The following is a 24,775-nucleotide window of genomic DNA, read 5'->3' as shown; positions in this document are numbered from 1 at the left end:
TTGGATGATGACATGGGTGCAGACACGTCCAGCCGCCTCTCCATCAGCTCTCCTAAATTTGGACTAAATTTCTTCTCTTATGTCTATTTTTCAAACTATCTGTGTCTTTTGTGGGTTGGCTCTGGATGGTGGTGTCTTTTTGTAGTTGACTTTGGACAGTGGTGTCTTTTTGTGGCTAGCTTTGGACGATGGTGTCTTTTTGTAGTTGACTTTGGACAGTGGTGTCTTTTTGTGGCTAGCTTTGGACGATGGTGTCTTTTTGTGGCTGGCTTTGGACAATGGTGTCTTTTAGGGTTAGCTTTGGACTGTGGTGTCTTTAAGGGTTAGCTTTGGATGATGGTGTCTTTCTGGGGTTGACTTTGGATGGTGGTGTCTTTGTGGCTAGCTTGGGACAATGGTATCTTTTTGTGGCTGGCTTTGGACAATGGTGTCTTTTAGGGTTAGCTTTGGACGATGGTGTCTTTCTGGGGTTGACTTTGGACAGTGGTGTCTTTTTGTGGCTATCTTGGGACGATTGTGTCTTTTTGTGGCTATCTTGGGACGATGGTGTCTTTTTGTGGTTGGCTTTGGACAGTGGTGTCTTTTAGGGTTAGCTTTGGACAATGGTGTCTTTCTGGGGTTGACTTTGAACAGTGGTGTCTTTTTGTGGCTAGCTTGGGACAATGGTGTCTTTTTGTGGTTGGCTTTGGATGATGGTGTCTTTGTGGCTAGCTTGGGACGATTGTGTCTTTTTGTGGTTGGCTTTGGACAGTGGTGTCTTTTTGTGGTTGGCTTTGGACGGTGGTGTCTTTTTGTGGTTGGCTTTGGACAGTGGTGTCTTTTAGGGTTAGCTTTGGACGATGGTGTCTTTCTGGGGTTGACTTTGGACAGTGGTGTCTTTTAGGGTTAGCTTTGGACGATGGTGTCTTTCTGGGGTTGACTTTGGACAGTGGTGTCTTTTTGTGGCTAGCTTGGGACGATGGTGTCTTTTGTGGTTGACACAATGGTGTCTTTTTGTGGCTAGCTTGGGACAATGGTATCTTTTTGTGGCTGGCTTTGGACAATGGTGTCTTTTAGGGTTAGCTTTGGACGATGGTGTCTTTCTGGGGTTGACTTTGGACAGTGGTGTCTTTTTGTGGCTAGCTTGGGACGATTGTGTCTTTTTGTGGTTGGCTTTGGACGGTGGTGTCTTTTCGGGTTAGCTTTGTATGATGGTGTCTTTCTGGGGTTGACTTTGGATGGTGGTGTCTTTGTGGCTAGCTTGGGATGATTGTGTCTTTTTGTGGTTGGCTTTGGACGATGGGGTCTTTTTGTGGTTGGCTTTGGACGGTGGTGTCTTTTGTGGTTGGCTTTGGACGATGGTGTCTTTTTGTGGTTAGCTTTGGACGATGGTGTCTTTTTGTGGTTGGCTTTGGACGATGGTGTCTTTCTGTGGTTGGCTTTGGACAATAGTGTCTTTTTGTGGTTGCTTTGGATGGTGGTGGCCTGAGGCCGCAAGTCACTCCTTAAGACAAGAAAATAACTCACCTGTTTGTAAACTTTCTTGGTACTTTTGCTGAGGCTTTCAAATGTAAACATCCGTAAACATTGAGCCAAAGTTGGAGGAGAATGGGCACCAACTGAACTGGATAATATCCATGCCGCATCAGCTTCCAACAGGTTATCAGGAACTGAAATATCCTTTGATTCACTGAATATGGCTAAATCCTGGACAGCTCTATTCAACCAGGAGGTTCTTTTTCCACATGTTAATGTGACAGAGCAGAAGACTGGCGAGAGAAGGAGAGGAGGCGTGTTCTTTATGGTTTACATGGACTGATGTATCATTGGGAATGAGAGGTTCTCTGCTTCAGTTTAAGGGAACTACTACTGTGGACTGAGCCTATGGACTAACCCATGGTTCAAAATGTTGATTCAAAGTGTTTTGCCACCTCAACCTATAAATACTTACTTTAGTGAGTGACTGAGGTAAATGGTCAAGTTATGGTCATTGGACATCAGATGATGCACACTGAGAATCAACAATATTGTGCATGAAGAATTATTAATGCACTTTGTGGCAGGAGATTCCTGTCTAGCCTGAAAGTGCTGTTGCTTGAGAATAATCTCTCTCCTCGTTCCTGCATAATTTATGATTATTTATTTCTTCTGAGTCCTATGAAAGGAGCGGCGGGATCAGTGATGAAGTACCAAAAAGCAGAGGTGGGAACATGACCTTGCATGAATAATTAAACAGACTGAGTTGTTTGAATTTGTTTTCTGACAAGTAAGTATAAGATTGACAAAGCAAATCAGACTGTTTGATTTGCAAGTACCAATTACTTATTCAGTAGATGTAATTTTCCAAAAGGCGAAGGAGATTTCAGATAATTGAACCAGTACAAAGAACAAATTGAATGGCCCCAGATCTTTAAACACTGCCTGTACAGCCTTTGTTCTTTGAACCCAATGTACCCGTGAATCTGAATACAGTGTCTGTACAGTTATGTAATGGTGGGGGGGCAGCGTTTATATGCTCCAGCACATTCCTTGATAGAGTGACAGTGAAGATAGCAGAGCTGTTTGTAAGGCTCGTCTGAAGTCAGTTGGAATGTTAAGTCCAAGTCTTGTCAAAGTAAGTTTCGATTCGATCCCCAAGACTTGTCAAACCGAGTCTCAAGTCAAGTCTTCTCAAAGCAGGTCGCCAATTGAGTCTCAATACCTGTGAATGAGGCTCAGTCAAATCTCTCGATAGACGCATGTGTGAACTTAATGCGAACCTTGGATGGCCTGCTTTTTCCTTTTTATTTTGCGCTTTTACCACAGTCTGTCTCAAATAAGTTAATTCTGACTCAAGTCTGAGTCTCAAGTCTACAGTTTTGGTAGTCCTGAATTAAACCTTTGGCGTATTCACTGTGGATGGGAGGGATTAAAACTCTAACCACAAGAACTAAACTGCCATTCTTTGCTTCAAAATCAGGCACTGCAATTACACGCAAGCTGTCTGTGGATTTGCATAGTTCATTTAACTACTGCCACCAGTTTCTCGATGGCATTAACATTAATTTATTTATATCAATATTTGACCACAGAGACAGCCAATTATGCTTTATTCCTCTACTGTCTCTGACTAAATTTAATGAGCAAATGAGTTTCCAAGACACGCTTCGCTGACCTGTATGGTTTCGTTCCAGGTCAGCGAAGCTAATGTCCATAGTGCGAGTGACTGTGTGACAAGTCAATGCGAATCATGTCGCTCTGAGAGCTGGTATACTATTCAAATATATATATATATATATATATATATATATTTACATCACCGTCTTGATAATATGTGTAATAGGACCATTCCCTATTAATAGTCCCTCTGTGTGAAAGCTTTTAATTTGGACCTTTCACAGCCTGATCTGTAGCACACTGTGAAAATAATGTGCACTGAGTTTCTCTTGCAAGCTTTTAAACTGCCAAGCTGGGGCTCCCAGGTCCTCTCCTGCAAAAATGTTTTGACTGCAGATACAAACTAAATCTCTGCTGGCCATAATTGATCCTGTGACACCATCCACACAAGCTTTGAAACACCATAGATTACTATGACATTTTTTATGACAGTTTTTAATGACATACTATACTATGATTTTTTTTCATTATTTTGGACGACATACTATACTATGACTTTTTTTCATTATTTTGGACGACATACTATACTATGACATTTTTTCTTGATTTTGGACGAAATGCTATACTATGACTTTTTTTCATTATTTTGGACGACATACTATACTATGACTTTTTTTCATGGTTTTGGACAACATACAATACTATGACTTTTTTCTTGATTTTGGACGACATACTTTGCTATGACATTTTTTCTTGATTTTTGGACGACATACACTGCTCAAAAAGTAAAGGGAACACTGAAATCACACATCCCAGATCTCTATAAATGAAATATTCAAGACGAAAATCTTTATTGATTACATAGTGTAATTCGTTGAGAACAAAATAATGTAAGAACAGTCCATGGAAACCAAAATCATTAACTCATTTAGGACTGGATTCAGAATCATACCCAAAATCGAAGTGGAAAAATCAGATCACAGGCTTATCCCACTCCTGTGAATTTCCTCAGGACAACTCATAATGTTGCTCAGTAGTGTGTATGGCCTCCACCTACATTCCCTACAAAGTCTGGGCATGCTCCTGGGGGATCTCCTCCCAGACCTGGATCAGGGCATCAGTCAGCCACGGGCGGGCCAGTCAATAGCATCAATGCCTTCCTCATCCAGGAGCTGCTGACACACTCCAGCCACATGAGGCTGGGCATTGTCATGCATCAGAAGGAACTAGCCCATTACTTTTTTTCATGTTTTTTTGACAAAATACTATACTTTGATTTTTTTTTCATTGTTTTTGACAACATACTATGAATAATTTTTTTTCATGATTTTGAATGACATACTATACTATGACTATTTTTCATGGTTTTGGACAACATACTATACTATGACTTTTTTTCATGATATTGGATGACATACTATACTATAAAAGTCATGGTATGGTATCTTGTCCAAAACCATGAAAAATAGTCATAGAATAGCATGTCGTCAGAAATCGTGAAACTGTCATTAAAAACTTTTTTATGACAGTTTTTGACTTCTTAAATGACATACTTTACTATAACTTTTTCATGACAGTTTTTAATGACATACTATACTATCATTTTTTTATGACTTGGTTACTGGCGTACTCTTCTATGACTTTTGTCAAAAATTACTTTTAGGGAATATTATCCTATGGCTTTTTTTTAATAATGTATTTACCGTAGTATGAATTTTCATAATTCACTTAACTGTGACTGGCTTATCACTCTTTTATGACCTATAAAACAATATTTTTCATCACACTTTTAATGGAATATTGTACTTTGACTTTTAATGACCTATTGTACTGTCTCTGATTTTTTAATCAATTATTTTTATGACCTACTGTAGTATGACATTGTTCATTATTTATATGACCTACTACATTATGACCTTTTAATAATTTTGTTGCATACTATACAATGAGAGATTTTATTCAAATTTTTATAGCATAGTATACTGTACCATTTTTGACATTTAACATGACATTTTCTATGACATACTAAATTTAAAAGCATTTAAACGGAATTCATGGTTCTTTTTTGAACCCAAACATTAATTTAGTTGTTGATAGATAGAATAAGCAGGTGACACTGGGCTGTATAAATAAAATGGACTTAAATTATTTATTGGTAAATTAAATATTTTAACTTTTCTTTTTACTTGGAGTTTGATTATAACAAGATATAATTATGTCAGTGGGACACTGTATAGCCTAAACGTTTAATTTTTTTTTACATATATTCTGCTAGCATGATCAGAGCAGATTGCCTTCATACTGTAGAATAGTCGACATTTAGTGTCGATACTTCGTGATGAATGAAAACAAACGTCAGTTGTACAGGTGCTTTATATAATATTGTACCAAACTGGTTTACAACTGTACATGGGAAGAAAAGTCCAATATATGATTTACTGTAGCTCTAGAAAAAAGTGAACATGCACATCAAAGCAGTACTTTGCTGTAAATAATTTACAAGAAAAATAGTATTGCATGAAAAAATAGTGCCTTGGGAGGCAGGCACTGTCCTTGAACCCTTTCCATATATCCTTTCTGTACATACATTATATCTTGACATGTATATTTTACAACAAGCCACATCAGCTAAATAGAAAGAAAATGTATTTACAGACAAAAAAATAGAGTGTAATCTGAGTCGGGTATGAGACCAAAACAGGCTGCTAAAGTAGCTCCAAGAAACACTACTAAATACCTTTTTTCCTTTTTTTTTTTTTTTTTGCAAAATTGAAGAAAATAATAAAAAAGGACTTAAACTACCTCAGCAAGTATAAAAAACAACACTTCTTTTAAAATACACAAGTTTGACAAACAATGGCCATGAGTGCCAGACAGGTATTGTTGCAGAATGATTAACAACATCCAAATATTTTCTTTTATCTTCTCTGCTTTGCATTATCGATGATCACTTTCCATAGTAAATCCCACTCCATATGAACTAGGAAGTAGAGGAAAACAAACAATAGCAGCACTGAGATTCTGATAAACACCAATCCATAGGTTACACTAAGGCAAAAACAAAAAGTCACCATGCACAATCCTGTTCTTACTTGTACATTTTTTCAAATCAGTGAGCCTGAAATCTGCAGCATTCTGAGTAAGACTGGATGGAAAGTTTCCCCAAATATGAATAAACTAAAAAGTGAGTTTCGTGCAACTACATGTGGAATTACTGATGTGGTTGTCACTGAGGAATAAATAACTGTGAACTCCTCCTGAGAATAAATAACCATCTCTGCCTCCTCTCCTGCTGCCACCCTGCCTCGCTCTCCCAAACAAGGACAAAAACAGCATATTGCATGTTATTAGGGATGGCCCGAGTGAGCTGTGAAATGCCTCTGCTCTGGGGGTTTAATCGGGGCCGCTGACTCAGCTCTGGGCTGGCACATCTTCCTCCAAGTTAGCCTGAGGCCCCTGCATGGACATAATGCCATTTAATGAAATGCTCGAGACTAAAAGGAGACCAAGATTGAAAAATTGCTCCTGATCCTTCGCCAAACTTTTCTCCATCTCTAGGTTGCTTTGTGATGATGGAGGCAAGTCTGAATCTAAGGAAATGGACATTGGGCAGATATTTCCTGGGACTTAAGTGTGGATGATGTGATGAATTCCAAAATGAATTCCACAGCAAACCTCTGAGGATCTCTTGGTAACAGTCTCAACTGAAAACCCCCTCAGAGAGATGTTTCCTTCAAACTAGAGTTTGATGTAGTACACTGGTCTTGGGCAAAAAACATCCTGCTGAGATCAACAGTTCAGTGATGAAGAAATCAATGTGGTGTCCCCTTTCTTCTCAGCTCCAGAGTGTGCAGGCCCTCCTGCCGACCCAGGGCATGCTGTGTGCCAACTTTGTGGGCCGTTTCTGTGGCGGTGATGTCAATCTGGGCGTACTTGGTGGAGCTCTTTCCTGTCAAGACACAAAAACAGACCTCTTAACTTTAGGTAAGTCAAAGAAAGTCTAATAGTGGACCTAATATCTTGCTTCAACAGAGCTAAAATGATTGGTGGATTGATAGAAAATTATAGGAATATATTTTTAAATGAAAGCTTTTAATTTAGACCTTTCACAGCCTCAACTGTAGCACACTTTGAGAGTAATGTGCACTGTGTTTCTCTCTCTTCCAACGCTTTCACACTGCCAAGCTGGGGCTCCCAGATCGTTTCCAGAGTCAGAGTCTCTGCTGGCCGCTCATCCTGTGACACTGTCCATATGAGCTCTGCAGCCAAGGCACAAATACTGTAAGCAAATGTGGCTCCATCATAGAGCAATACTAGAAAACTATTTATGCATTAATCAATGCCTCTCTACCACAATTCTTAGCCTAACAAAGTTAATTTTGGCATTTGATTCCACAGGTGTTCCTGTTATTATGTCCACCCTCTGTACGTAGCAAAGGGACAAGAAAAAGTGTGCAGCAAGGTAAGATTATCATGATGTGTGATATGGATTTGCTTTCAATTCTGATTTAAAAGAATACACCACCCAAATGATCAACAATGACCACGTGTTACAGGCAAGTAAAAAGAAAACTTTGTTATTCTCGCATGCCTCCTCAGTGAACAAAGAATCAAAAAATTTTTGATGAATTGAAGTCATAGGGGGCCACATTTAACAGCAGCAAAACTATCGCAAACCATCCATTTACAGACACTCACACATCTCGTGCTGTATAATCAAGTTTTATTTGTCCAGTTGCAAGCTCAGCACTTCCCAGACACATGCATTTTCACTGAAACCTTACTATTTAAAACACGTCTGCATTTCAGTCTCAGGCAAAGACCAGTAGCGCACCTGGGCCAGCATATTAAGGCTGCCCCTAATAGTGGACCAAACGTTAGTCGACCAGAAAGGTCATAAATCGTCAAGATTTCATTGGTCACTTAGTTGTGGGGAAAAAAACAAACAAAAAACAAATGTGAAACTCTATTAGGAGCTGCGCCTTGTCAAAATAAATCAAAACCTGAATGACTGGACCATGTGGGACTTTATTTTGAAAGGACAGACACAGGAAGTGGCCACGCTCAGCAGTCAGACAGGAGTCACGTTAATTTCCAGGGCTGGTACCTGCGGTTATTCCACAGGCTAGTTGATAACATGTCGGGCAGGAAATCCAAAGTGTGGGATCATTTTGAGAAGGTGAAGGACGAACCCAAGGTGATATGTAAACTCATCTTCATTGGTCGACTACAAACATGACGTATCATCTGAAACATGTCAGTAGCTACATGCCCATTAGCCACTTAGCACAATCATTACTGCTTTGCCGACAGCGTCATTAACAGACGGCTTGCTCAGTGTGTGACGTGCACTTGTAGATAAAATATAGGCCTATATTAATGAAGGTTCATTAGTACGGTTTTGTATTTCTCTGTAATGTAGCACAGTGTTAACAATGTTACTGAGACTATTCTTTCTCACACCTTGACTCAAACCATTGTGTTGCCCCGCCCAAAATATATCATTTAATAAATAAATTAGTATCGTAAACATGTGGGCGACTAGTCAACTAATGGCCCGAAATGATGACTATTGGTCGACAAGGAAAATTCTTAGTCGGGGGCAGCACTAAAGCATATGCTTCTTAGAGTTTATATGGGCCTGCCCAGGCCTGAAACCTTACTGTTTAAAACTGAACTGAAAGTCAAATGTATCTACGCTCTCTTCAAAGCCACACTCTATTTTTTACCTCGCTGCTCTACCACTGCCCTGATCAGGAGTTTGTTTGTGATGAACGAACCCTTTTAAAACAGCAGTCACAACATAACACAAACAAATTGAGCCAGCAGTAGACCATGTAAAATGAGCCCCCTATGACTTCAATTTATCAACGATTTTCGGTTTTTGGATTCTTCCTTTACCACAGGCATGTGAGAAAAACAGTGTTCTCCCCAAATTCATTGTAACACCGGGTGAGTAACTGATTTGCGAATGGTCATTCGTGGTCTGAAGTGGCCACCAAAGGGTGTGTAGTATCAGGCAGATGCATAAGAAAGAGGAACAACAGAGAAAAATTGAAAGCCTTTAAATTAATTTTATGATTCTTTTTTTCATCCAAAGATAACTTATCATTTAAAGACAAAATAAAGAAGGATCATTTTTTAATTAGTTGATTTAACTATTTTCATTTTGAAGTGAGTTTTGGGAAAAACACTCTTACACTTTCTTGCCAAGAGTTGAGGATTGATACCACTCTCATGTCTGTCTGTTCAATATAAAGCTCCAGCCTGCAGCCAGTTAGCTTAGCATAAAGACTGGAAACAGCTAACCTGGTCACTGATTATTAACAGTGTGGGGAAAAAAAGAGGGGAAGGGGATGGACTATCTCTAGTCATTTCTTGTGCACTACAACTTGTACAACAATTAGTGCATGTAAGCTGTCTTTTTTAAAACATGAGAAAACCTGCAAAGATAGGTGATATGCAGCAGTAGCTCAGCCCATTGAGATCTGGCTTGGGAACCGGAGGGTTGCCGGTTCAGGTCCCCATACGGATCCAAGTATGGAGCGCAGACTGGTAGCTGGACAGGTGCCAGTTCACCTCCTGGGCTTTCTTCGCCTCAAGGTGCCCTTGAGCAAAGCACTGAACCCCCAACTGCTCCAAGGCAGCCCTCTTGCTCTGACACCTCTCCATTTAATGCATGTATAGGTCCTGTTTGTGCACGTGTGTGTATTTTGGACCTGTGTGTGTGTATATGACAACAGAGTGGGAAAAAGAAAGAATCGCCCCTCAGGGATTAATAAATGTATATCGTCTTTTAGTCAAAGAGTAAAGAAGTAGTCCAGCAGTAGACCAGAGCCGTTTTTTTTTGTTTGTTTTTTTTGTGTGCGTCATGTTCAACGTCAATGATGGGCTGGAAAACAGGTGTACAAACAGTAGGAAGCAGCATGAAGGCCAGTGTAAATGTTGTCGTTACTTAATCAGTCTCTCAAACTCAGTGCTGAGTGCTTTTGAAGGCTGCTGGAATGCTGCTTTAATACAGACTGTATTATCTGGCAGCCCATCATTGCATTGCCCCGGCTAGAATTAGCATTTCCATCACTGCTGACTGGAGCTAGAGCCGATAAATACCTGTGACTGATTTGACATGGGAAAGAATGCTGATTGTAGCTTTTCCCATTAAATAAAAAGTCAGATGATAGAGGGTGTCAGTGGGGTTTTTTGTGTTGCGAGACAGGGGCTTTAGAGCTGCTGGTGGGCAGATTTTGTTACTTTCAGACCGAGCCAGGCTAGCTTTTTCCTTGTCTATTCATGCTAAGCTAAGCTAACTGGCTACAGCTTCATATTAAGTCAACAGATATGTAATCCTCGTGAAGGAAGCAATCTTTTAATTGGCAACAATCTGAAAAATCACTTAATTGTTCTTCATATTTTTTTTCAGGCGTTACTGTCAGAAAATCACTGGTACTAATATTTACAGCTTTATTAAGTCTTTTACAAAAGCAAACTAAATATATTTGGATCTTTTAGCCATTGGTTGAACAATAACGGAGACATTTGAGGACTTCACCTTGAGCTTGAGGAACTTGGAAAAGAGAATTTTCACTTTTTGTTGACATTTGGCTTAAAAATAATTACTAGTTGCAGCAATTTCTGTCCCTTTAGTAAGATAAAGGACGTTCTTGTTGTAGGTGACAGTAAATCATCTTTTTAAAAAAAAAAAAAATCCAATTTCGAGAACTGATGAAAACATCCAAACAAACATGACCGTAGAGAGTTCAGAGTGAAGTGAATCACTGCCCTCGCTGCCAACGTGACTGCTTATGGTATGCAACTGAGCGTCGCCACACAAAGCAGAGGAATATGCAAATGATTCAGATGAGGCCTTTGAAATTCCCCTCATGCACCGTGTTCCATATGCACGTCACAAGCACTGCCATCATTCGCTGACCTTCCTTGTGTGACAATCAAATAAGTGCGATGTTTGGCTTCGGTCGCTAAAGCATCTGCATGTCACTGTCGTCCCCTGTCTCCTGCTTGAGTTATGTGTTTTACAGTCACATAAAATTGAGCAAATAACAACCAGCTCCTAACGACCCATCAATAGTCCCTGAAGGAGGATCCCATTTGAGCCTGTGAATTCACAGCTGTGATCTGAATGCCCTGTGACCCCCTTTCAGTGGCGAGATGAGACGCTCCTCCTCCCGGGTGACAGATTAATGAGGCTGCATGCCGGGATATAAACTGTATTGCTGACATCAGATATTAACCTCTCATGTTAGAGCTCGAGCCTTCCTCATATTCCTGCGGGGCAATGACGCTGATGGCCAACTTGTCTGTCAATTACAGCTCACTACAGCGTCTCCGATGACAAGGACTCAGCTGTCTTTTAGTGAGACGAGAGGAAATCGGCTCAATCGTCTGGGAGCGACTCGTGTAACTCCGACAAAGTGAAATAGAATTACAGAACAATTGTGTATCTGGAGCATTGATGTCCTGGTTTGTTTTAAGTTCTTTCATATCTCTCTGCAGGGTTTGAGCCTTTTTTTTATTTAAATGCGGCAGCACAGATGAGATGCGTGAGCACAAATTAGAAAGCCTTGTACATTGTGTGAACAAAGGCGAGAACATGAGGGCAAGGCTGGGGTCATTTTACTTTAATCAGTTCAGGATGTGGACTTTCTTTTGCATTCAAACCTTTGCATTAAAAATCTGCTTACATCTAATCTATTAAGGAGCCTCATTAAGATTTCCTAATGGGGACATGAATATGCATTAAAAAGCATTCAGGATTTTGTAGTTTGTGATGATGATTATGGGCATTTCCAGCATGTCCATGTGGGCAGTGCTCTGGTACGAGTGCCCAGATTTATACAGTGGTTAGCATTCATACAGTGGAACAGTGTATTAATAGCAGGATTTAATAATGGTGTCTAATAATAGCAAAGGAGTTTTGTGTGTCTGCCTGTGTGTGCCTTCACTGAGGTTAGACACCAGTGTAACTTTAATATTACAACTACCGTCAAGGGCTGTAAAAAATGTTATACCTGTACATACAATACCTCGCAGTCATACTAAAACAATACTTCATATCTGGTACCAAGACAATACTTAATATTTTACACTGAGAAATCTACATGTGTCTTTCTAAAAGGTTGTGTTGTGAAACGTACTGTATCAACGTTGTAGATGCCATTTCCAATCAGTTGATTTGTGCTTGATAGAAGTCTTTGCGAGCATGTGTATCTCCTTCCACACAAAACAAATGCACACACCAGCTTTGTGCTATTGGCTGTTAGGGGTTTAATGATCCATTGATCTGGATCGATACAACAATGCAGTGATGAACGATCCAGAGCAAAGTGAGAACAGTTATGTTTAGGATACATTTATTTCAAAAGTCTGTGTCACCGTTAAACAGCGGCAGGCAGATGGCAAGCAGCCGAGAGAAAGACGATGTGGATAACGTTACTTATTTAGGAAAAAATTAGCAGTGTGGAAATATTTTGGATTTCGGAGAAATTACAGGGCAACAGACAAAGAATATGCCGTACATAAACAATGCCGTTACGAGCTAAGACATGACGTAACTTCTCATTACAGCAACTTTAGCTGCTCTGTTTCAACAATGTTCGGCTGAATAATTGTGCATACAGGCTGAAATTCAACTTAACTGTTCTGTCGGGAGATGCATGACTTAAACTGTCCATGAGTAAGAAAAATAAAAATGTTACATGCGATTTATTAATGTAAGAGCAGAGGAAAAAAACTTGCAAGCCGCTAAGCTAATTTATGCAATGTTAACATGCTTAAGCTAATATTGGGTCACTAGCAATTGTTTTGTTTTTTGTTTGTTTTACTGAGCTGAATTTGATACTTGTGTTGAACGAAGTTGTTAAAATATGTTTAACGGCTGTTGGGAGGAGTTTTCCTTAAAGACTTTCTGACAGAAAGCCCTTTCTGGCAGACAGCCCTGAAGGTTAACTTATCCCATGTGCTGTTATATGTGTGTTAGTGGAGTCAGTATAAAGTAAATTTTACTGCACTTAAGCGGTTACAGCAGTTATTTACATTATTTCTATGTTGTTTTCATCTCTTATGGCAAAAGAACAAAAGAAAGGGGTGGCAGCTTCTTTTTAAATGATTGTGTTATATGGGCAGATAATATCGTCTAATAACGATGGCAGGCTCCTGAATCGAATCGAAATTATATCGTGACAGACTTTCTAATATCGGAAAATATTGTATCATGATGAAACCGGTGATTTGCACCCCTATTGGCTGTGGTGGTTCACACTATACTGCTCAGTAACTGTTTGCACAATTGTGAGCTGCTGTTGTACGTTCTTTTTATGAGCAAAGATGAGCAAGACAATTGACTTATTTTATACGCTGTTTCTCTGCGCTAATTGACGTAGTTTCACTCTAAACACCTGTTTATGACCACTAGCAGTGCTTGTTGTATAGATCAGTGTATCTGAGTGGATCCTTGTTTTGTTTGTTGTACATTAAGGTGCACTTGGGACAATACAATGCTTTATGTGTTGCTTATCTGCCTCAACAACTGTCAACAATCTTCCAAGTGTCTCAATTTATTAAGTAGTTAATTCCAATCCAACAAGCATTTCTGAGATATACTTGGGTTTTGAGTGGTGAATCTTTGAAGTGACAAGTGATTATTTAATGCTTGTTGTTGTTTTTTTCTCCACAGTTTGCCCAACTGACTGTTCAACATGGCTGCTGTCTGAATAAGGTAAGAAACACTCATTATTTCTGTCAGCACTTCTACTTATTTAAAGTGGTGCATTCTTACTCTGAGCGGGGAGATGTGCGACGCTCCCTCGCGGGCTGGGACCGGGCTCCTGCAGCTCCAGCTCCATGTAGTTGAGCTGCTTCTTGGATGTGGGACTGACAGGAATATTCACATACGTCACAGCGTCACTGCGAGGCCTTTCGGGGAGCGGTGCCTCGGGGGGGAAAACGAACATGGTGCCTGTCAACAGAGGACCAACAGCGTGCTAATTAAAGTGGAAGTAGACACGTTTTCAGCTTTTCCTCTCCACGTTTCCAAGTGGTGTTGTGTTTGGGCTGCTGTTGCAAAGAAAACCAAATCTCTTTCTCTTTTCTTCAGAGACAAAATCTACCACAGTTACTCCAGGTGTTCCACCACCCGCCATAATCTGCTGCTGAGGATAGTAACTGCAGACAAATTACTATGATACGGTAGCCGAGGGCTGTGAGTTGCACCTTTACTTATGAGGGTCAGATAGTAAGATAAAGGCTCCGTGGTCTCACATGGTCAGTGGCAGTGCATTACAGCTACACTCCTTCTGTTGTTACCTTTCACAATAAAAGCCCAAAGCCTACAAATACCCACATATTGCGATTACTTTGACAGATACTGCAATTGCAACATGAGCTGTGATTATAGTGGGAATGGCGATTTTTGCTGGGGTGTACCAAACGAGCATGTTCCCTTATGTCTGTGACACATTTTACCTTTATAAAAACATTTCAGCTCCTGTGATTTGGACATTGCAATTGGCCATATTGTGATTTCGATGTACTTTGCAGACCTCCTGCTCACCAGAGGAGACTTAAATTCATCCAGGGCAGTTTGTTAAAAGGCAGCTCAATAAACTAGCTCACAATACTCTCTGGTAAGTGGGGATTGCTACAAGGAAAAAACGAAAGCGCTATTCTCTAACTTTCTTAGTTGCACGATGCTTGACACACTTCCTCTGTGCTGTAAGTCAGGCCTTTATTTTCCCAGGAGACTGTACCTGGTGGCAGACAGAATGGTCACGCAAGAATCACACGTAAATCCATCTCGTCAGGCTTCAAGTACTGCATTTTAGGAACTACAACATCTCCAACAGCTCCTAAAGAGGTTAGCGTAGATGCTGCAATAGCCTCACTTACATCATAACCCTTAAGTATTTCTTCATTGAACGAAGTTCAAAGGCTTTTCTTGATCGGAAAGATGTTTTTGCTCTACTCCTGACTGGCTCTGATTGGTTGGAGTTAGCCGTGGTAGACGGTGATAGACAGACGGTTTATCTGATCGCCTGCCGCAGTACTTTTCAAAGTGTCCCTTTCCAAACAGTTTCCAGTAACGGCTTCTCACAGGTCCCACGATACAATACTATCATGATACTAAAGTCAAGATATAATAATAGTGGTTTAAATGTTTTGCGACATGCTGAGTATTGCGATTTATTAACTTCACTTATTAGATTAAAAAAAAGTTTTCAGTCAGTTCAGCTCACTTCAATCATTTTTATTGCAGCGTCATGTATTTAGTTGACAGAAAAAGCAATTGATTTTATCATTCAAGTAGGCTACCAAAACATAAATTTGTATTTGTGATAATAATTTAGATAATAAAAAAATAGATACAATATCACCACACAAAATATTGTGATACTATGCAGTATCAAGTTTTAACCCCACCCCTGGTAACAACCCACTGGGGCGTCAAGTTAAGGGTTAAAGAGAACCAATCTAAACACTGATGGTAATCAACATTCACTTCATAATGATAAGTAAAGCAAAAATCATTTTTATTTCCTCTTTCAGCTCAGGAGGAGTTTTGTTAAGTCGTGTCATTTTCTTTTTAAAAGGTGTGAACACTTATTTTTAATCAACATAATCCCAGAAGAGACCAAAACACAATTCATCCTATGAACAAGATTTGTTTTTGTAGCCACAGCCTGATAGTTAATGCTGTGCCTCCATGCCAAGTAACTCCATTGTGTCATTCAAAAAACATTTTAAACACACAAAAGAGGCACGTAGTCGTATTTGGACTGTTTCTTCATTACAGTAAATCTAGCCTGTTATTCCACAGTATTGTTCATTTTAAAAAACAATACATCACTTTCATGCAACAGAACAGCTCCTTTATGTGTTTCTAATAATGGAGTTTGATTGCACAGAGGCTCCACCAGGCTGTGGCTACATAGACAAGACATAGTTGGATAAATGTGGCTTTTCATGGGATTTGTTAACAATATTAAAAATATAATATAACACCAGCTTTACTCTGAGACTTATTTGAAAGGAGAGGATTTGTTTGTCATTATGACCTTAATTAAAAGATAATAATGAAGAAATCACGTATACAGTGCTTGTTATTTAACACTTTGTCACTATAACCTTCATCATAAGATAGAAGATTTCCCCCTCCTGGGTTAGTAGCTCTCGAGGCAACAGTCCTTATCGACAGCCTGATGTTAATTAGAGTCATTCAAATACAGGCATCTGCATTAACGTCACTATATTATGCTCAACAGTAGATGCGAGATCAGCAGCTATGCTGGCACACAGTGTATCCCACTGAAATGCCCTCTTCCCCAGGGGCTAATTGTACATAATTATCCGTAATCGGCCCCAGGGATAAATTATGAGATGCATTATGGTCATTTTGTGTTATGAGGCAGTAAAGCTGGAACTTATTGCCCTTTTAATTCCACCATCAGCGCTCGGTATCCAATATCCAGCTCCTTGGACATGTGAAAACATTCTGCTGCGTTTACAGGCCCCGATTTTATGTTTTTCTTTATCTAATTATTGTTAAACCATACATTTTATTTTTCTAGTTAAAAACAGGAGCACCCACAAAACTAAATACTTTTTCACCCAAATTAGCCTGTTTATGTGGGTTTTTTAAATGCAGGAAATCCCACTAAAAATAGCCGATAGACTCCCCTTTGGTGTGTCATGTTCAGTGTCACAAACACACTCAAAAACAGCTTTGTAAACAGAGGAAAGTGTATGAAGGCCAGTGAAAATGTTTCAGGGGTTACTTCTTTTTTATATTTCCAACTTATTCAGTCTCGCTTTCAAACTCGGTGACAACAAATTTTAAATAATGTGTGATCGCCACTTGGACAGAAATGGACGGCGTTTTGTTGCTTGGGGTTTTTTGTGTGCAGTGGGAAGGGGGATAAAGTTTGCATCCTAATCTGATTCACGTGAAATAAAATATTGTCTTTTAAAAATATTTTAAAAACAACTTTTTTTGCAAGTGAACATAAAATTTCCAATATTAACACCAAGAAAGTTACAAATCATTGACAAATTTCTCTATCTGCAACCTGTTTAAAAGCATATCCATCCACACAAGCAGTAATATGTTCTCAGTTAAAACAGCTAACGTTTCCACAATCTGTGCCACTGATCAAATAGTGCAGCCAGCAGAAAAAAAGGGTGCCAAGTAAAGCTAACAAGAAATGTCGCCTCAACCCATTTAGACTGAATGGCTTTTCCTGTCAAACACACAAATCATAGCCACAGTGTTGCCTGAAGTACACTGTCCATGTAATGTATCGTGCTTGATAGATGGTTTCCAGTGAAAACAGGAAGCCCCCATTGGTTTAACCTGTCATAAACCTAAAAGTCACCCAGGATTAAGAGGTGCAGAGTAAACGCTGTTTAGCTCAGTGTCTTATTGATACAGTTTTAGAATCGTGTAAAATATGGGCATATTTCTGCTCTGTGACACGAATCACCCAATGCTTTTCTATGTCTACAATGCCAACAAAGATGGCTACAACCTTCAGAAACAGGAGGAGAGTACACTCAAGGAGGCCATTTTTTACACATTTAAAAGTGGAAACACGCGTCTTGCAATACGGTTGTTATGCCCAGTTAAAAAAGAGTATAATGTAAGTTCTTTGTAGTTATGATCCCCGATAGTGAAAATGGCAGATGGTGGAACAACCAAATAATGAGCTGTGGAAACTGTGGTTCTGAGGAAAATCCCTTTTGTCTTTGTACTAGCAGCAACAACATTAATACCATTTGGGAATCTGCTAATTTTGCAACTAATTATTTAGTCCATAAAATGTTTAAAAATTGTGGAGGGAAAAAAACCTATGACATCAGGTGACACCTTTAAATCGAATTGTTTGTCAGACGAACAAACAAAAACCCAAATATAATCGGTATACCATGATAGTGTATGTGACCAAAAAAAAAAAAAAAAAAAAGCAGAAAATCCTCCAATGTTTTTGGCATTTTTAATGTAAACGATAACATTATCAAAATAGTTAAAGGCCAAATGACCATTTGTATATCAGTTACTCACCACGTCAGTACAAACTCGTGCATGGCCAAGTAGAGTGCCTGCACATGTGCATGTTTGAATTCTCAGTTGCTCCAGGATTTCCCGGTCTGTTTTTGCGATTGTTGTGGTCTGAAATGGATTTCACGGTGGCTTTTCTAAAAGATTGTGATGTATGTTGGGTTATCCATGTGCTGCAAACAATCAGCCCTGTCACTATGTGTGACTTTGTCCCATGTGCAGCAGTAGTTTCATGATAAATAGAGACTGAGAGCAGGGTAAGGCCCCGATCACACAGAAAATGTTTTGCAGGTTGCAAAACACGAGGCGCACAGCACTGCCTTTTTTTTTTTTTTTTTTTTTTTTTTAAATGCCACTCATAAATAAAACGCTTGCTGCGCCTTTTTATTGTTGCCAGGCAACCACGGACTCACCTCCTTATTCTAACCTTCCTGTGTAATCAATCTACTGTTTATTTATTTATTTCGTTATCTGACAGTAATTAGTAGCTGGTTCCTAAAATGTTGAGGCAGAGGGTACTTGCTGTAGCTCTAGCTGGGGGTGAGAGGCTGTCAGTAAATAGTTTGTTGGGCACAGGGAAACAGAGATCTGTGTGGGTACATGAGACCCTAAAAAAGAGGATCATGGGGAGTACCACCAGTTGGTCCAGGAGCTTCGCATCCATGATGGCTGTTTCCAGGCATATTTAGGATGACTCTATCGCTGGCCGTATAGCTCTGGGTATCCAGCAATAGGGCTGTCAAAATTGCTCAAAAATGACGTTCGAATATTCCTTCTAAAAAAAACTCATAGGTTCGAACCATTCAATTTTTTTTTTCGCATTATGTCCACAAGAGGGCAAACTAATACAAGGAAACATAACTACTTGTAGGTATTTTTATTTCAACATGAACGTCTTTGAAAACATTTACATACCTACACATTAAAACACATAAAACAATTATCTATAACATTACGTTATAAACGACCGCGGACCTCTCGCACGCCCCCCCCTCTCTGACCCGTCATGCAGTGCGTTCAGTGCAGCGGCCCAGGCCAACGCCCACTCGCAAAGACGACAGCTACGGTGGTGTTTTTTTCCTCCACAATCGAATATCAATTTTGACATTTGAAGGTCCATTTTTTTTTCAAATGCGAATTTAAATTCAAATTTAGAATATTCGTTGACAGCCCTATCCAGCAACCACTACCACCAGTTTCTCCTCCATTGTTCACCAACTGTAAACTTGTTGTCGTGACCACCACAGAACGCCCGCCTCTTAGATCATCCGATTGGAAAAAGATGATGAAAAAAGAGGGAATGTGTGGCGCTTTTCTGCTGTGAGTTGAAGTTTTTTCAACTTGAGGAGTTTAGAGCAACTGCGGGCAAAAAGCTACATTCTTATTTTAAACTACTACAAAAAGCCGCCTCCAGCTGCTAAAACGCTTTCTGTGCGATCAGGGCCTGATGGCATTGTGTAAATCAATATGATGTGCGCAGCTCTCTACAATGAAATGAGATTTTACCCATTTAAATTGACAAATTTTTGGTAAAGTTGTGGTGATTGGACAAAATTTGCTAGGTCACTCTGAATTCAGAGGGGTTGGCTAAATTTGCGTAATTGTTGCAATCGCATGATCGTGAAATCCTGCAGGGACTGAATTCTGTTTAAGTGGAGCTCATACAAACATCCATGGTCAAACACACTCAGGGTGCGCTACCTGTAGGTGCTAATGTCGTTAGCATGTATTCATGAAGTACTGAGAATACGACTGGATAAATGATACTTGGATTATACCGCACAAGTTGTGTCAGACTTCGTAAATGGAGGTTTTGATATTTGATCAAGATGCAATTCAAGAAGACTGTTTGCCTTTTTTGGATTCTCCATTCACAGTGGAGGCATGCCAAAAAAAAAAAAAGTTTCTTCACAAATTTAACGCAACACATTGAGTAATTGATATACAAATGGTCATTTTGCGGGTGAAATAGATCTTTAAGTAAGTCTTTAATTAGCAGCTGATTTTCTAATTGTTTCAGCTGTACTTGCCACTACAGTTACGAATCACCAAGCTACTCCTTGTCCTATTTATGAATGTGCAAACTAGAGCCGGACCAATATGATTCTTATCTAAAATGATAATAATGTGTGTTTATAGAGAACATAAAGAATTTTGTCTGATATATCATAATCCAATTTTTAAACCTTTAAATATCAATACTGGCCACAAAAACATAATACCAACTCATCTTTACCTGATTCAGGGGTGTGAGGCTACACCACCCATACAGCGCCTGCATGTAATTCATATCAACAACTGTTCATCAGCTCAAACTTTAACTCCTAAACTATGAGCCTCCTCTTGAGCATTACCACTTCATAACAAAACAAACACCATGTTTAGCGCAGCATCATAAACACTGCTGAAAATCTGTTTATTCTATGTCAGTAACTGCAAGACTGCGGATGTTTGAAGATTAAAGAGAATATGTAGATCACAGAAAACTGATCGTTTAACTACACTTGCTTTGTGTACAATAATCCTGACAGCAGTGGGAGTGCAACAACAGAGAGCAGTTCAGCTGAGGGCACTTGCTGCTCAAAACACAAACAATAATGTGGTTATCTCTGGAAGACTATAGTTATTATACACCTCTAACAGTAAATATAAATGCACTGTCTTGTGTCAGAATCATGATATGAAATGCATAAAATACATTTTAGTTTTAGAGTCGTGGGTTCATATGTATCTCCATCGCTACAGCTGGGTTTTATTTACACTATCATGTCATATCATGTAGATACAGCGCTGTAAATCCTGTACAGAGGCTGCTGGGTAATGCGTAACATTTGGGGACAAAAAAGAATCCACCTGCTATTGACTTGTCCTAAATGGCAGCAGGCAGCGGCCATTACCAGCAGCTCAGAAGCATCAACCCCAGGGGACACTCATACAATCAGTGAGAAGCCATTAGACGCCAGCAGAGTCTCGGTGGCTGCAGCCTTTGGCATCGTCTAAGAGGCCTGATCCCTAATTGATCAGACACCAAGCAGCCCTCGCAGAAGTGTGGTGTTTTATAATGGCTGCCATTACAGCAGTGGGTTTGCCCGTAGCTCCAAGGCTGAGGGACTTTTCCAATAATACACTTTGTGAAGCCTCCAGGGGAGAGGCTCAAGACAATACCTGGCTGAGCCTAATGACCCAAACGTCACTGCTTTTGAGGGGAAACACGAGTCTTATGACAGCTGTGTGTTCGGGGTTAGAGACCTGTTCAAGCTGGTTTCAACCTTTCATATGTTCTTGCAGGCAGACAGTATTAAAAAAAAGCCAACACTAGCACATCATTCCTCACATACAAGTCCAAATGTGAAAAAGTTTACTGTTGAATAAACAAACCTGCCAAACACCAAAAATTCTTCATCATAACGACACTGTTTTTCCCCTCTTCTTCCCCAGTTTACCTGCCAATAGGGACTTCACCTGAACAACTCTACTGCTTCCCAATTCCCATCCTCTGTGCAAGAGGCTGGACCAACCAACAGGAGACAAAAGCCACACTCCCTCACTGGCTTCCCACCAGAAACTCATCAAATCGCATAACCAATATGATACAGCTGTCAGGGTCTCTGCTGTGGCGGGTGAGTGTTATCCAATCCCCAAATGCTGAATTTTTGATTAATTTAGATGATATTTACGAGAGCAATTCTATGACGGCCTATTTAAATACGAAAGAATGAAAAATATGAAGGAGGGGGGTAATAATCTGATTATTTAAAAAATAAAAAATAAAAATCCAAGATTAAAGTCTTAAATCTATGGGATAAAAAGATTAAAGTGGTAAATTTACAAAAAAAGAAAAATCTTTTAAAAGTCTTTTCTTGCAAATTTGACTTTCCCAGAGAGAAGTTTTTATCTAGTAAATTTAAAACTTTAACTTTGAATATTAGCCCCTTCCCTGGCTTTTTTTAAACAATGGCCATAATATGCCGACACAAAACTCTGAGGACGCCACAACAAGTGAGGGAATAACAGATTGCCGCTGAGACTATTGGCCCCATTACACTTTGCAATGTATGCTGTCACAAAAGAACCGATAATCATGAAAGAAACATGGTAAAATCTTTGGTCTTACAATCAGTTGCCAGCTCATTTAACTAAAACAAATGCAGTCTAATACGACAGTCCTGCCAAAAATGCTACCTTGATGAAGGTTAAAATGTTTTTGTTGAAACTCTGGTTCAACTGTTTGATCATTCCGGAGGATGTGGTTTGTTCTGCTGTTAAACTGTATTGCATTTTACCGAGATGTTTTTGTTATGTAGCCTACACTCATAGATATAAATGAGGTGAACAAAAACGTATTGCTATAACCGTCACCTGGGATTCACTGAAAAATCTGACGTGCCTCAAAACTAATCTCATAAACTTTGTGTAAAATGGGTCCAGTGAAATCTTCGTCACAAACTATGTCAAAGTGATATACACCGATCAGCCAAAACATTAAACCACTGACAGATGAGGTGAATGCATCGATTATTTTTGTTCCAATGCACTGTTCTGCTGGGAAACCTTTGGCCCTGGCGTTCATGTAGATGCCGCTTGATGCGCTCCACCCACCCGAATGACACAATGACACTCTCCAATGGCGATGGGCCCCCCAACTGAACAATGCCCCTGTTCAGGAATGACCCAAGGAACATGACAAAGAGCTCAAGGTGTTGACCTGGCCTCCAAATTCCCCATATCCCAATCTGAGCGAGCATCTGTGGGATGTGCTGGTACCGCACCTCGTAACCCACAGGAGTCAAAGGATCCTCTGCGAGACTCCACAGGACACCCCCAGAGGTCCTGTTTCCATGACCAAGTCTGAACCAAGGGGGCCCCACCGTGGTTCATGGTGTCTCTGCTGTACCAGCATGTACCACAAATACTCACGCAAGGTGGTACCTGGGGAATTTGGAGGCCAGGTTGATGTCTTGAGCTCTTTGTCACATTCCCCAGGTCATTCCTGAACAGCTTTCACAGTGGGGCATTATCCTGCTGTGGAGGGGGCCACTGGTCTGCAGTGGTGTTCGGTTGGGTGGAGCGTGTCAAGTGGTATCCACATGAATGCCAGGACCAAAGGTTTCTCAGCAAAACATTGCACTGTAACAAAATGCTCAACGTTATTCACCTCACCTGTCAGTGGTTTTAAGTCTTTGGCTAATCGGTGTACAATGAACCTGCAAAATTGCCGATACTGCACAGGAAACTGTCCCACCATAAACCTTAATGCATACACATTAGAATGCCCTCAACATGAAACTAAAATATATTAATTCAAGTGGTGGCTACTAACAGCACTGTACCATGAAATCAGGATCTAAAGCTGCTGTAATATGACGTGTTGCCAAACTACTGTAACATCACATCTTTTACTCGTTTCAGTTGCCATCTAGCCCGCACCCTCACGTCAACCTGAACCGCTGGACTTGGCCGCCTCCTGCGCGTCCATCTCCATTAACTGCTTGCTGAGGCAGGATGATGGGAAATATGACATGGGAGCTGCGCCATGTGTGTGTGTGCAGGTACATGAACATGACTGATAGGTTTGGTGCCACATTGTGACAGCTGCTGGGACTTCCCAGAGCAGGTGTGCATTAGACTGAGGGCATGTTTCTGGATGTGGGATGCTTAAGTGGCCAAACGTCCCCTGACAACTGTCCTCTCACCTCACCATCAGGGCAGGTATCCTGTCACGCGTCCCTGCTTTCTCTGTTTGCTTAGACATCCCTGTGGTTGCTCTAGACACAATTGGTTCTTATGTAACTTGAGTTTATGGCGTTACATAAAATGCAGATGGATAAATAAATGTTCACGCTGCAGTGAGCCCTCCACTACACAACAAAAAATAAGAGGTCACTGAACTGAGTGCTTTATTCTATATTATATTAATGGCAACTCAAATTACATATGTGACTCATATCTGCATGTGCTCTCCTGTTTTTATCTCATAAATTAATACGATTTAAACTATTTAGCCCCACTCTGCTTTGATGTACTGTCCATACATTTGAGCCATAGACCTAAGCTTCACCTTTTTTAACCAGTTTCTGAAGATTTAACTTTACATGTAGTAACATACAAACATTTAACTGCAGATGCCAATGTAAACTGAAAGATAATCAATGAACGAGAAACAGCTTAATTAAGAGTACAAGGCTGGCAAATACCTAACTAAAATTAAAAATATTTTTACTGGATGATTATTGTAACTATTTTATGGCAGCTACTGATTTAATGGGGAATTTTCTTAAAAGAAGTGCTCAGTTTAAACACAGGTAAATATTCAGTCAACATTAATTCATTATAGTCTACGCTAGGGTAGCTTAGCATTTAATTGGAATTAATTAACCGGAAGTGTCTTTGTTTTACCTCAGATTACTGCCAAAATACATCATTATTTTGAGGAAACCTCCTAGGAAATTACTGGGCATTTACAGACTTGTAAAATAAAGTGATACCAAGAAAAATCCCTGGCAATCTTTGAAAAACGCAGAACCGTTATAACCCTTACGCAATTAAAACAACGTTTAAAAGAACACTTCACCTGCAAATGACCACTCGTATATTAATTACTCAAAGCATGTTACCTCAAATTCGTGAACAAAA

At 39.9% G+C, this 24,775-nt stretch overlaps 1 protein-coding gene and 1 long non-coding RNA gene across 7 annotated transcripts in view; one reads left to right on the top strand and one right to left on the bottom strand.

Annotated features, from left to right (window-relative positions):
- Window positions 1-3,922: 3,922 nt before the first annotated feature.
- The window catches only part of LOC126404226 (protein Dok-7-like), a 60,094-nt gene continuing 39,241 nt past the window's right edge, over window positions 3,923-24,775 (bottom strand). For 3 of the 6 annotated variants that reach the window (XM_050067298.1, XM_050067297.1, XM_050067302.1), the window contains 3 exons: window positions 13,868-14,047; window positions 7,179-7,334; window positions 3,923-7,024 (listed from right to left, as the gene is read on the bottom strand). In XM_050067298.1, coding sequence (XP_049923255.1) covers window positions 6,888-7,024; window positions 7,179-7,334; window positions 13,868-14,047 — 473 coding nt within the window. In that variant the 3' untranslated portion in view covers window positions 3,923-6,887. The remainder of the gene's footprint in view (window positions 7,025-7,178; window positions 7,335-13,867; window positions 14,048-24,775) is intronic. The other 3 variants (XM_050067299.1, XM_050067303.1, XM_050067301.1) reach the window with 2 other exon arrangements.
- Window positions 13,770-24,130, top strand: LOC126404239 (uncharacterized). The gene is made up of 3 exons (XR_007571424.1): window positions 13,770-13,807; window positions 21,581-21,762; window positions 23,552-24,130. It is a non-coding gene; the product is annotated as an uncharacterized LOC126404239 (long non-coding RNA).

Source organism: Epinephelus moara, chromosome 17 (assembly GCF_006386435.1).
Source record: "Epinephelus moara isolate mb chromosome 17, YSFRI_EMoa_1.0, whole genome shotgun sequence".
Taxonomy (NCBI): Eukaryota; Metazoa; Chordata; class Actinopteri; order Perciformes; family Serranidae; genus Epinephelus; species Epinephelus moara.
Note: the sequence above shows the minus strand (reverse complement) of the source record. Positions and strands in the feature narration are given on the sequence as shown.